Below are 14,389 nucleotides of genomic sequence, written 5' to 3' on the forward strand. Positions count from 1 at the left end.
GTGTTTCACATTGGCTAAACATATTCAAAGAAGGGGGTGGGTTAGTGAGTGAGGTGTTGGCGGGTAGTAGTTGGGATCAAAGGTGGCGAGTAACATTTTGGGCTGGCTAGTAGCTTAGGGCTTGAAATTTTGAGCCATGTATATATCACCATTTTTGATCTGATGAAAGGGACTTGAGTTCCCTGAAATGTCATCTAATAAAGTTGGCCTTGCTTTTGAAAAATTCCTGAGAGTGCATTATTTTTTGGAGAATATCCATCTGCTTTACTTGCACCCAGGTGGCTGTATTTGGTGGGATGATTTGTTTTTTTTGTATATGTGTATATGAGTTTAAAATCCTCCACTACGCATAAAATAGAGAAAATAACTCAGTGTAGTTCATTAACAAATCTACACAGGCCAGAAGGTTTGTTGTTCCCACAGAAAACCGAGATAAAAATGTTACGTTATAGTTTGAAATAATAGTAAAACATTGCAATTAAATATGCATTCTATAGATCAAAACCAGTTTATAAAGATTTGTAACTTGACATTTTTTATACTGTTTATTACTCTACTTTAATTTCTCTAACAGAAAAACCCACTGTTGTTGAGCGTCCCAGAATACCAAGTGTTGGAACAGAATTGCCACCAGTTCCATCAATAGGTCAAAAGTAAGTAACTTTATTACTTTATCGGCCTAAGAACTACTAACTAGAATTTTTAAAAAACTTTTTCTGCTGCTATTCAGGTTAACAACCTATTTTAGTTGTATAAAACGGTGAAAAGAAAATGAAGATTTTTGCATTTATGGACAGTTATGTTTACAACTGCCAGGGGTGGAACTACCATTAGTGCAGCAGGTTCAGTGGCCCCGGGGCCCAAGGGTTGGGGGAGCCCCATAGCCGTTATTCTATATGTAGGCTTGTACAGTCCTCATACAGGGAAACTTTTTATTAGTGCAGGTTGCAGGTGTAGCTATCTGTCTGTCTATCATTATACAGAGTTACCTATTGGGGGCCAAACATTTTTTTTCACTAGGGCCCTCTGTTGAGTAGGTCCGCTACTGACAACTGCAGTATAAGATAGCCCTTTGTTGGCCTAAACATTGATACTGTGATTTATTTAAAGACCTGATTCATGGTTTTCCTCTGAGAAGGATTCATGGAATCTACTAGGAAATATATGTAACCCTGAGACAAGTTGCCACGTGACTTCCAGCATTGCTTAGATCCAACAACATCAGTGAGTCAGCATTTTCACATATGGAAATCATTAACTGAAAATACAATTTCTTGGTAGATGAATCAGCAGTACTGAATATGAAGATATTGCTGATGCAGTGCAGTGAAAAACATTAGTGGTAGCTTCTGAGGTATATGATTAAAGGGACATGAATTTCAAGATGTTCACGATTCAGATAAAACACACAATAAAAAAAAAACCTTTCCAATTTACCTTTGTTATGAAATTTAGAGGGATAGTAAATACCAAAAATGTTGTTGTTGTTTAAAAAGATAGATCATCCCTTTATTTACCATTCCCCAGTTTTGCATAACCAACACTGTTATAAAAATATACGTTTTACCTCTGTAATTACCTTGTATTTAAGCTTCTGCTGACTGACTCCTTTTCTCAGATCTTTTGACAGACTTGCATTTCAGCAATTTAGTGGTGACTTAAATAACTCCACGTGCATGAGCACAATGTGATTTATATGACACATATGATCTAACGCCTTCTAACGCATTCAGATTAGAGACAGCCTTCAAGGGATTAGAAATTAGCATAGGAGCCTACCTAGGTTTAGCTTTTAACTAAGAATACCAAGAGAACAAAGCAAGTTTGATGATAAAAGTTAATTAGAAAGTTGTTTAAAATCACATGCCCTATCTGAATAATGAAAGTTAAATTTGGACTTTACTATTTCTTTAAGGAACATTAAAGTCAAAATGAAACGTTCATGATTCAGATAGAGCACACAATTTTAAACAAGTTTCCAATTCACTTAAAGGAACAGTCAACCCTAAAATCATTTTAAGTTATATATATATAAAGTTTCTATAGATCATTATTTACAAATGTAGCCCAGTTTTGTAATATATTCCGTTTGCAAGTAAAAGCACTTACTGTTGGCGCCGCTGCCGTTTGAAAAAGTGTCCGCCTGGCCCCTCCCCTATTTCGTCATCAGTGACATCATGATCTTCTTGTGATCCCTGTAATTATTCTATCTTCCTCGTAACTGGCTTTATCTAGGAAGATAGAAAAATTACAGGGATCACAAGAAGATTATGTCACTGATGACAAAATAGGGGAGGGGCCAGGCGGACATTTTCAAACGGCAGCGGCGACAACAGTAAGTGCTTTTACTTGCAAGCGGAATATATTACAAAACCGGGCTACATTTGTAAATAATGATCTATGGAAACTTTATATATCATATATATGGTTAATCTGATACATCCCTAGTGTATAGTAATTTGATTTGTTTCTTACTTTCAAAATATTATAAAAAATAATAATATATTAGATGCACACTGAAATGTATATATTAGAAGCCCAAACACTGAAAATGTCTAAAGAAACCCAGATTATGTTCACAACTTTCCTTGTCATATCTTTTGATTGAGTATGATATCAACAATAGGTTGCAGAGCTAATAAGGCAAACGGGATGACATCAAAGGAGAACGCTAAGTAATATGTCAGTCTTCTGAAATGAAAAAGACCCCCTACCATTCAGTGTAAAATAACCGATTCAGGCTATGCTTGTCAGTTACCAAACAAATAAACAATGGGTACTCAGACCTTATGTTGGGTTTCTAGATAGAGACAGCAGTTACTAGATTTGTCAAAGTAGGAAGACATAGTTGAAGGTTATTTATACATATAGTGAAAGCTAAAAAAGATACATTTATATTCTGTTTTAAAGACATGGAGCAAATGGCTGTTTAAAATACCTTTAAAACATGGTATGTATAAAATGTATGACACTATCCAAAGACAAATGTTGACAATTATCTGATTAAATGTATATTTCCTTTATTCTAAGACTTCCGTTTCCTGTTTCAAAGCCTGCAGTACAAAGTAAGTATGATGTGAGAATTTACTAAACGCTCTGGCATGTGTATATATATATATATATATATATATATATATATATATATATATATATATATATATATATATATAAATAAATATACATACATACATACATACATACATACATACACACACACACACACACACACACATACAGACACACACACAAACCCTGTCCAACAGAATTTAAACACCATACTTCTCAGAGCATCACTACTGGAAGCTGGCTGAACACATCTGCTGAGCCAACAAAAAGAGGCATATTTGTGTAGCCACCAATCGTGATTTAAATGCCACTAAAACACAGATACCGTTTATTGAAAACAATGTTACCAATGTAAGTATATCACAAAAATGCTTCTACTTAGAACTGAAATGTCCATTAGTGCATTTCAGTTTGAACTGTTATGCCCCTTTAATATTATATATGCACGCATACATATATACACACACAAAAATGACATAAAAGGTATAAAAGCATGCCTTTAATCACTACATTTTAATATTTTAACTAGATTATTTATTTACAAACATCCACATGGCTTCAGTTCTTCTAAATCACTTTATCTCTGGATCTAGTTTATTCATTTTGCAGCAATGTCACAAAAGAAGATCATTACGTTAGAATTGTGTGCTGCCATAGCAACATCCCAGGAATTTCAAACACTGTACTTTAGCTCGTATATAAGGGTTTCAAGAAAGAAAACAATGATTTTGATGATTTTAGCAGGATAATGATACACAAATTTCAATATTTTATATATATATATATATATATATATACAGTATATATATATATACTGTATATACACGTACACACACTAAGTATAAAAAGCCTGCACAACCTTATGAAATTGCAGGTTTTTTAAAATTAAAGACAGAAACTAACAGCCTATATGTCAAACGTTTTCCATCTGTAATAACATCTTCCAACAAACAAAAATCCAGAGAAAAAAAACAAATAGTTAAATATTAGGAATATGTTAAAAACAAGCTGATGCCCTGATGCATAAGTCTGCACACCCTTTTATAATGGGGCTGTGTTCCCAGTTAATCACACTCTAAATTATACCTGTAGCATGCACCTGCCATTAATGAAATGATTCTGATTAAAGTCAACTGTTGCTGTAGGATTTGCTAGAATGTTTGGGGTTGCAAATCAGTGATGTGCGGTGAGGTCAGAGGCTGGTGAGGCAGTGGCTAGGAATCGGATACGCCTTCATTATTTAGATATCCTTTGTTGAAGAAATAGCAATGCACATGGGTGAGCCAATTGCATGAGGTATGTATATGCAGCCACCAATCAGTAGCTACTGAGCATATTAAGATATGATTTTCAACAAAGGATATCTGATTTTCTTCATTCTTTTGATATCCTTTGTTGAAAATCATATCTAAATATGCGCAGTAGCTACTGAGCATATTTAGATATGATTTTCAACCAAGGATATCAAAAGAATGAAGAAAATCAGATATCCTTTGTTGAAAATCATATCTAAATATGTGCAGTAGCTAATGAGCATATTTAGATATGATTTCCAACAAAGGATATCTGATTTTCTTCATTCTTTTGATATCCTTTGTTGAAAATCATATCTAAATATGCACAGTAGCTAATGAGCATATTTAGATATGATTTTCAACAAAGGATATCTGATTTTCTTCATTCTTTTGATATCCTTTGTTGAAAATAATATCTAAGTATGCACAGTATCTAATGAGCATATTTAGATATGATTTCAACAAAGGATATCAAAAGAATGCAGATAATCAGATATTAGATGTAAATTGGAAAGTTATTTAACACTATTTCCCTAAAGTTTTCAGGAAAAGCTTATAGAAGCAGAAGCAGCTACTTCAATGTCTTAGGACAGCATAGCTTGGGAGGTTTGTTCAGCACAGCAAGCATATCATAATAGTTTACCTCCCAACATTTCCAGGAAAGGAAGCAGGTGAGGGAGACTTGTGCACAGCCACAGAGAGAGTGTGTGGGTGTCTTGTAGGTGGGGCTAAAATTCCCACGCTTTACAGGCCTGACTGTTTATGTTTTGACGTTTTGATCTCAACTGCACTCATGGCTGCTGCACTGCACTGACTGCAGCCTTATTTTACAAAATATACAACTTAGCCACCCGACCCGGTCCCACGTTCAGAACGTCTTACTCTTACTATTTTTTTTAGTAACTGTTTTTGTCAGTGCTAGCCGCTATTATACTGTGTATTTTTCAAACCAATTTATAAGTTATGACATTTATTAAAATAACCGCATTAAACGAGGTTAATAAATCTCATAACTTATAAATTGGTGTGAAAAACACCACAGTATAACTATAGCTGCCACTGACAAAAACAGTTACTAAAAAATAGTAAAAGTAAGACGTTCTGAAGTCTGTCTGAACTTGTCACGACGAGTACATTTTGCTGCTGCAGTGCTGCTGCCTAACTGCCAAGTTTGCCAACAATCATCTGCCAATGCCTTAACCAATTCCAATAACCATACCACAATTCCTGTGTTATACATAACACAATTTACATGACAGATTTACATGACAATTTTGCATGACAGAGAGAGTAAGTGTGTGTGTGTGCATGACAGAGAGAGTAAGTTGGTGTGTGTGCTGTGCATGACAGAGAGAGAGAGAAAGTGTCAGTGAGTGTGTTTGTGACAGAGAGAGAGAGAGTAACAGAGATCCAGCTAGAATGTAGTAGTCATTCAATTTATTTTATAGGCATGGCTGGAAATTTCCATTTTACACTAGTCCAATGTTTATAAAAAATTGCAGAGACAGGACACATACACACACACACAAATATACAGTGATACTCTGATACACACACTCATACTCATACACACACACACTCACTCATACACACAGATATACACTGAAACACACACACACACTCATACCCACACACTCACTCATACACACACAGATATACACTGATACACACACATATATACACTGATACACGCATACACACACACACAGATATACATTGATACACACACAGATATACACTGATACACACACATATATACACTGATACACGCATACACACACACACAGATATACATTGATACACACACAGATATACACTGATACACACACATATATACACTGATACACACGCATACACACACACACAGATATACTCTGATACACACACATATATACACTGATACACACGCATACACACACAGATATACATTGATACACACACAGATATACACTGATACACACACGCATACGCACACACACTCATACCCACACACACTTACTCATACACACACACAGATATACACTGATACACACACAGATATACACTGATACACGCATACACACACACACAGATATACATTGATACACACACAGATATACACTGATACACACACATATATACACTGATACACACGCATACACACACACACAGATATACACTGATACACACACATATATACACTGATACACACGCATACACACACACACACACAGATATACATTGATACACACACAGATATACACTGATACACACACGCATACGCACACACACTCATACCCACACACACTTACTCATACACACACACAGATATACACTGATACACACACAGATATACACTGATACACACGCATACACACACACATAGATATACACTGATACACACGCATACACACACTCACTCATACACACACAGAGAGCCAGAAGGTGAAGGAAGTTAATGAAAACAGCTCTTTTACTTTTTTTAAATCCAGTAGCTGTCAATGAGTGTCCACGCCAAGATACTATGGTGATAGAGAGAGTCTGTGACATTGTGTCTGGGCACTCTGTGTCAGTTACTGAATTTAAAAAAAGTAAAACAGCTGTTCTCATTATTGAGAATATGAGGTAGGATGTTCCTTGGAAGTTCATAAGTTAGTGAAAGAGTTCAGTCATTTAACTCCTTACTTATTTCACTCATTAGTAATATGATAAAAAAAAAACAAAGTGTGATTGACTGGACCTGACAACCTCAGAACTATGATCTTATTTTTAGGTAGAGGGTGAATGGAGGCTTCAGAGCATTTGGCATATGATTCAGGTGCCCATTAGTGCACAGTTCAGAGGTTCCTGATCTGTGCACTGATTGGCATCTCAATGCCAAATGCTCTGAAGTCTACAAGGGTATAATTTGATCACATTTTGGAACTACTTCAAATGTCCTGCATTCAATAAATATATACTTGTATATGTATTTATTTATGCAGAACACATTTTATTTAGAAAAAAGGTATATGATACATTTTGATATGTGTGCTAAACTTAATATAAATAAAATGTGCTGCATAATAAATATATTGGGGGGGGGGGGGACATTTTTCAGATTGAAAGGGGGACAAAATAAATCATGAAAGTAAATTTTTATTTTTGTGTTTTATTAAGCATTGCATGCATGCTGCTGTGCCACTAGAAGAACTGTTCAAGGCTAGAAGATTTAGAACTGTTTGTTTTTTGGAATGCCCCTTTAAAACATATATTTTGCCTAATGCCTATATATATATATAGTTAGTTATTATTTACAGTGTTTATGGTGAGATGGATTAGGAATATAGTTTTGCTAATTTAAACATTTCTTTTCATAGCCTCACTGTCCTAAATCAGTTGCAGATTGATTTCTAACGATTAACAGGGGCCATTGCTGGGCACAGTTTGTTGGGTCCTGGTGTACAAATTTCAAAAAGTAAGGGAGATCTATTTATGTTTGCAATGCAACCCAACTCATACAAAAATGTCCTTTTTTTTAACCTTTTTAAGCTTAAGCCTATAAGTGTGGGTGACTGACTGGGAGGCAGACGGCAGTTCATCCTTTAAGGCTAGCTTGGATATTTCAATGGCCCTCTCCGGCAGCATTCAGCTCCTTCACTTACCTTTGTCGTTGTCGTTGTCGTCGTCGCATCGGGCTGCCTGACTCAAATCCACACCGGCCGCATCAACCTGACCACCAATGCGGCTGCGCAACAATTTCCCGCCCGGCAACTCAGCCTAGAGACTCAGACATACTGATGCCTGATTGGCTGAGCGGCCGGGCAGGCAGGGCTCAGGGCTCCCGAGGCTAGCCTCCGGTGGGAGCAGTTATGGGCTGCATTAGAGACTGCTGCATTAGTTTTTATTCCCCACTGGGTGGCAGTCTTTAAAGCAGCCCATAACATAATTACATTCATATTGCGCAATGGAAGGACAGCTGGCCTCATACCTTCTTGCGCAATATGAATGCAATGTAGTAAGTAAAGTTAAATTAAATAAACAATAAAAAGCATAATTTGGTGGAGGGGTGGGGGGGTAGGGGGGGTCACCTTTCATATGTAAAAAAAAAAAAAAAGAAGAAAAAAAAACAACATTTTTTTTTTTTTTTTTTTTAATGAAAAAATAGATGTAATTCCCACATTGGCCAGGGGAGGCGCTGCCTCCCCTGCCTCTAATGAATGCACGTCACTGGGTTGCATCCATGGTCTGCAAAGAGTTGCCAGAGAAACAGCAAGAGCAAATTGTTGAAAAGTACCAATCAAGAGAGGGATATAAAAGAGAATCGAAGGCACTGAATTTACCATAGAGCACTTTCAAAACCATTATCAATAAGTGGAGAAAATGTGGCACCACAGAGACAATGCAAAGATCAGGACGATCCTCCAAAGCTGATGAGAGGAAGAGGAGAAACTAATCAGGGAGGCTACCAAGAGACCAACAGCAACACTGAGGGAGCTACAGAAATGTCTGCCAGTTACCGGCCACTCTTTCCATGTGACCACCATCTCTCATATTCTGCACATCTGGGCTAGGGCCTGCAAGTTAGAAACCCTTTCTTACAAAAAGAAATAGCCAAGTCATCTAAATTATGCCAATAGATTTATTCAGTCACCCCCAAACCATGTGGAAAAATTTGCTATGTTCTGACAAGACAAAGGTTGATGTTTTTGGCCTAAATTGTAAAAGATAAGTTTGGCGCAAAACCAATAAAGCTCATCATTCAACCAACACCATATCGACTTTGAAGTAAAGTGGTGGAAGCATCATGCTTTGGGGCTTCTTCTCTACAACTGGGTCAGGGGCCGTGTCAAGATAGATGGGATAATGAATAGCTCCAAATGTCAAGATATTTTGACACAAAACCTGCAGGCTGTATAAGACAGCTAAAGATCTACCATTCCAACATAATGATCCAAAGCACACATTCAAGGCGACCAAGGCATGGCCTCAGAAAAGGAAAATCAAAGTCTTGGAATGTTCCAGTCAGAGACCAGACCTCAATACTATTGAAAACTTGTGGAATGACTTAAAGATGGCTGCACACCAGAGATCCCCTCGCAATTTGAAGGAACTTAATTTTTTTGCAAAGAAGAGTGGGATAAGATTTCACAATCTAAATAAAAAAAAAATGGCTTACACAAACAATTAGTTAGGCTTACTTAGGCAGACTTATGCAATCAGGGTGTTGTCATTTTTTTATTTTATTAAAAATATTCCTAATAATTACCTTTTGTTTTTTTTCCTCGGGATTAGTGTTGGAAGATTACATTACAGATGGAAAAGTACATTTTTGTTATTTCTGTATTAACATTTAAAAAACCAGCAATTTCATAGAAGTGTGTAGACTGTTTATATCCCCTGTGTATGTGTGTTTGTGTATATATGTGATGTGTGTGTATATATATATATATATATATATATATATATATATATATATATATATATATATATATATATACTGTACATACATACACTGTACATACACACACACAAATTTATTAGGACTATTTAATATGTATATGCTGACAGATATGTATTTCTTACAGAACCTCCAGATCTACCAAACCGACACATGGGCATCCCTAGTCGTAACAGTATTCCAAGCACTTCTAGTACCATAGATCAGGTATGACAAATAGTGTAAACTATTCAGTCATTTAAACTGTTAGATGATTACCCTTTCTAAATTGCATGGTATTTTGATTAACAAATCCAAACATAAAGGGAAGTTGGCCTGACTGCCAACAACAATGGCATAAAGTAATTTAAAGGGACACTATACCCAAACATTTTCTTTCATGATTAAGGTAGAGAATACAATTTTAAACAACATTCCAATTTACTTCTATTACCTAATTTGCTTCATTCTTTAGATATACTTTAATGAAGAAATAGAAATGCACACAGTGAACCAATCACAGGAGGCATCTATGTGCAGCTACCAATCAGCAGCTACTAAACATATCTAGATATGCTTTTCAGCAAAGAATATCAAGAGAATGAAGCAAAAGTTTAACGTCTGATTGAAACGTTAAACTCTAACGATAATTTGTAAATGTATATGTAAAAATAGAATATATACGGTACACACACAAATACACACAATAGAATTGTGTTTAACATTCCAACATCTATTTGATTTAATCCCAATAATTCTATTCCTTACTCAACTTTTTCATAAAGGAGGCAGGTGTTCTACATAAAATCTGGTATGCTGAATCCTGTGATCGAAAAACAGCAGAAGATGCTTTGTATACAGCTAACAAGGTAAATGTCTACATCTTGATTTCATATACTGTTATAGTTTTCTTCCAACATTTACACTAAAATGTTTTTGTTTTGTTTTTTTAAACTAGGACGGTTCCTTTCTTGTAAGGAAAAGCTCCGGACACGACACAAAACAACCATACACCCTTGTGGTATTTTACAATAGAAAAGTATATAATATACCTATACGGTTTATTGAGTCTACTCGACAGTACGCACTTGGAAGAGAAAAATGTGGTGAAGAGGTATGTGCTTACTCTGTCTCTTTTTTTGTTGTAAAACCACAAAACAGTATTATTTATATCCTAATGTAATGTATTGCACAATATCTTGAGGAATCATATCTTCATTTGGACAGGCAATGTCTGTTCAATATTTAAACTTTTAGTATAGATTTAGTCTGATATATATATATATATATATATATATATATATATATATATATATATATATATATATATATATATATATATATATATATATATATATATATAAAAAGAAAAACAAAAGATTTACATTCCCAGATAGAAAGAATGATGCAGTCAAAGAAAAGATAAGTCTGAGAATAGCATGTAGATGTATTTTTTAACGTTTCATTGGATGTTTAAATATTGACAAAATAAGTGTAAAGTTTAATGTATAAACAATGGGAGCTGCCATGTTGTAACTTAGGGAGAGAGAATATAATATACACAAATACAATTATATCTTCGCTGCAAAACTAATACTGGTCTAATTTGCCTAAAAAGATTTGAGGACAGTAAACGCCTTGATATATGATCCTAATTGGCTTTATCAAACAACAACTGCAAAATAATGCATTATATTATAGCCTTGTTGTTTTTGGACTAAAGCTAAAATTGGCTCCTCCAAATAAGGCAAATAAAGGATGAAGTTTGGCTACTGAAAAATAATTGCAGTAAAAAGGATGTTAATTTGTTTTAAAAGCATTAAAGGGACTCTAAACACATTTTTCTTTTCTTTAATGATTCAGATAGAGCATGCAGTTTTAATCAACTTTCTCATTTACTCCTATTTTCAATTGTTCTTCATTCTCTTGCTATCTTTATTTTAAAAGCAGGAATGTAAAGCTTAAGATCCGGACCATTTTTGGTTGAGAACCTGGGTTATGCTTGCTTTTTGTTTTGCTAAAGGTAGCCACCAATATGCAAGCGCTATCCAGGGTGCTGAACCTAAAATAGGCTGGCTCCTAAGCTTCAAATTCTTTCTTTTTAAATAAAGATAGCAAGAGAATGAAGAAAAATTGGTAGTAGGATTGAATTTGAAAGTTGCTTAAAATGGCATGCTCTATCTGAACCATGAATGCTATAAATTTTTGTAATTTAAAAAAAAAAAAACGTTTTTCCCTAGTGTAGCTGCCCCTCTTCCCCTCCCCAGATCCCTTTCCAGACACCAATCCCACATAGGATACCCCTCTCCTCCTTCCCCTCCTCCCCACTCACTGCCATACTGTAGCGTGGCGTAGTGGTCCCACTCGCTCCCGCCCCCCTTCCCGCCCGCTTCCTGCCTCCTCCAGCGATGGGCTGCCCGCCCTCCTCCCTCCAAAATCTCCCACGCCACCAATGATCGGCACCATCGCAGGCCGAAGCAGAGAGTGCCACAGAGTGGCCCTCTCTGCATTGGTTACTGCCTAAAGGGTATTGCGCAATGCATGTTCAGTTTAACTGAGGACGTGCTAGGTACGTCCTTGGTCGTTAACTGTTGTTTTTTGAGGACGTACATAGCACTTCCTCGGTCTTTAAACAACATTCCAATTTACTTCTATTATCTAATTTTCTTCATTTTTTTAGATATCCTTTGTTGAAGAAATAGCACCTACTGAGCCTATCTAGATATGCTTTTCAGCAAAAAATATCAAGAGAATGAAGCAAATTAGATAATAGAAGTAAATTAGAAAGTTGTTTAAAATTGCATTCTCTTTCTAAATCATGAAAGAAAAAATGTGTTTCATGTCCCTTTAAGGCTGTCTATACAAAAAGCTGGAAATAAAAGCAAATTTTGAAATTGTCAACAAAAAAAAAAATCTACTGCTCATTTGACATTCAGAGTCAGAGCTATTACATTGTCTTGTTATGCATGTGTTGATTATGCAATTCTACGTATTTAATGGTTCTTTTTACAGCAATAGCATGTAACTTTTTTAAAGCAAAAGCAAGCAAAATACATTGGGCCAGATTACAAGTAGCGTGCTATTTTGCACTTTAACTTGTGCGCAAACACAGCTGAAAGAAAAAGTTTAACACACGTAATACAAGTTGAAATGTAAATTGTTTGCGAATGAGCGAAACCCTGATGCACATTAACTTCAGGACTTTGGATATTGCTTGCGCGCTAACCCAAGACTGGGAATAGTTATGAATATTTCACATTCCAATGTTCTTCAAATAGAAGAAAATATTCTTTTTATTTTAAAATATATATTTTTATATATATATATATGATTATTTAAAAAAAATAATATATATATATATATATATATAAAACACAAAACACGGAAGGGGACTGCACTCTCATACCGGACCGGGTACACATCCCATGCCCCTGCAACATGCTCAGCCCTGGGTGCTCACGGGCACTCATAGGAAGCTGTGCTGTCCCCAGAGTCACAGGCAGTTAACCTCAGACAGGTCTGGGTGCAAGAAACATAGGGAAAATTACAAAACAAATTAATACAACACACAGAGATTGTCCAGCACTCACTCACATATATGTATATATCTATATGAATATATATAGGTGTATATATATATATATATATATATATATATATATACAGATAAATGTAAAATATGTATAGTAAATATACAGTAAAACACATTATATAATATTAAAATTGAATAGAAATTATTCTTCATGTTTTAAGGTATTTGAGTGGAAAGGGCTGCAAATTTTGTGTGTATGTATAATATATATATATATATATATATATATATATATATATATATATATATATATATATATATATATAAAAATAAAATTGAGATTTAAATTTATCACTTTTAATATAAATCTAGAATCTGAGGGCATTTTTTTATGTTAGCAGATATATTCATTAACCACAATGCGTTTTGTAGTTCTTTTTAAAAAAAAAATATATATTTCCTTTTGTTTTTCAACACAGAAATTCGGCAGTGTTGCAGAGATGATAGAAAATCACCAGCGAAATTCTCTTGTGCTAATTGACAGCCAGAACAACACAAAAGATTCTACAAAGTTAAAACAAGCTGTGAAAGTCTTTTAAGCTATAGACTTTCAGCAAATGTCTTTTGATTATTTCATATAGGACATACTGCAGAAGAAACAGTGTTTTAAAAACTGGCATAAACTATTTAGCACTAGAGATATATGTATATGTTTTTCTGTTTTGTGGAAAAGTTATATATAAATAAATATTTTCTGTATATATTATTTTTTTAAAAAACATACTGATTTTTCTCTTCAAAATAAACTACTTACAGCAAGTAGCTTGGATGTATGTATATATTACTTTCAGTTCATTCGAGTGTTTACTTGTAGAATTTTATGTCTTTAAAAACTTGTGTTTGCACCAGGGAGACAGGGCCGGATTGGCCTATCAGGATACCAGGAGATTTCCCGGTGGGCTGCAGCAGCTGGGTCTGGAAAGCTACAATTTAAAGGGGAGATTAATGGCTGCAATTGGGTTGTAGGGTGCTTATATAACAACAATTTGGCATTTTTATTTAATGCAAAGTAATATAATTTAATTCTGAAAAAAATAT

At 35.0% G+C, this 14,389-nt stretch overlaps 1 protein-coding gene across 7 annotated transcripts in view; it reads left to right on the plus strand.

Moving 5' to 3' along the window:
* BLNK (B cell linker) overlaps window positions 1-14,113 on the plus strand; it is a 793,385-nt gene extending 779,272 nt beyond the window's left edge. For all 7 annotated transcript variants that reach the window (XM_053692400.1, XM_053692401.1, XM_053692403.1 and 4 more), the window contains 6 exons: window positions 575-653; window positions 3,031-3,065; window positions 9,908-9,987; window positions 10,545-10,628; window positions 10,718-10,873; window positions 13,771-14,113. In XM_053692400.1, coding sequence (XP_053548375.1) covers window positions 575-653; window positions 3,031-3,065; window positions 9,908-9,987; window positions 10,545-10,628; window positions 10,718-10,873; window positions 13,771-13,890 — 554 coding nt within the window. In that variant the 3' untranslated portion in view covers window positions 13,891-14,113. The remainder of the gene's footprint in view (window positions 1-574; window positions 654-3,030; window positions 3,066-9,907; window positions 9,988-10,544; window positions 10,629-10,717; window positions 10,874-13,770) is intronic.
* The last annotated feature ends 276 nt before the right edge of the window (window positions 14,114-14,389 follow it).

This window comes from Bombina bombina, chromosome 9 (assembly GCF_027579735.1).
Source record: "Bombina bombina isolate aBomBom1 chromosome 9, aBomBom1.pri, whole genome shotgun sequence".
NCBI classification, from domain to species: domain Eukaryota; kingdom Metazoa; phylum Chordata; class Amphibia; order Anura; family Bombinatoridae; genus Bombina; species Bombina bombina.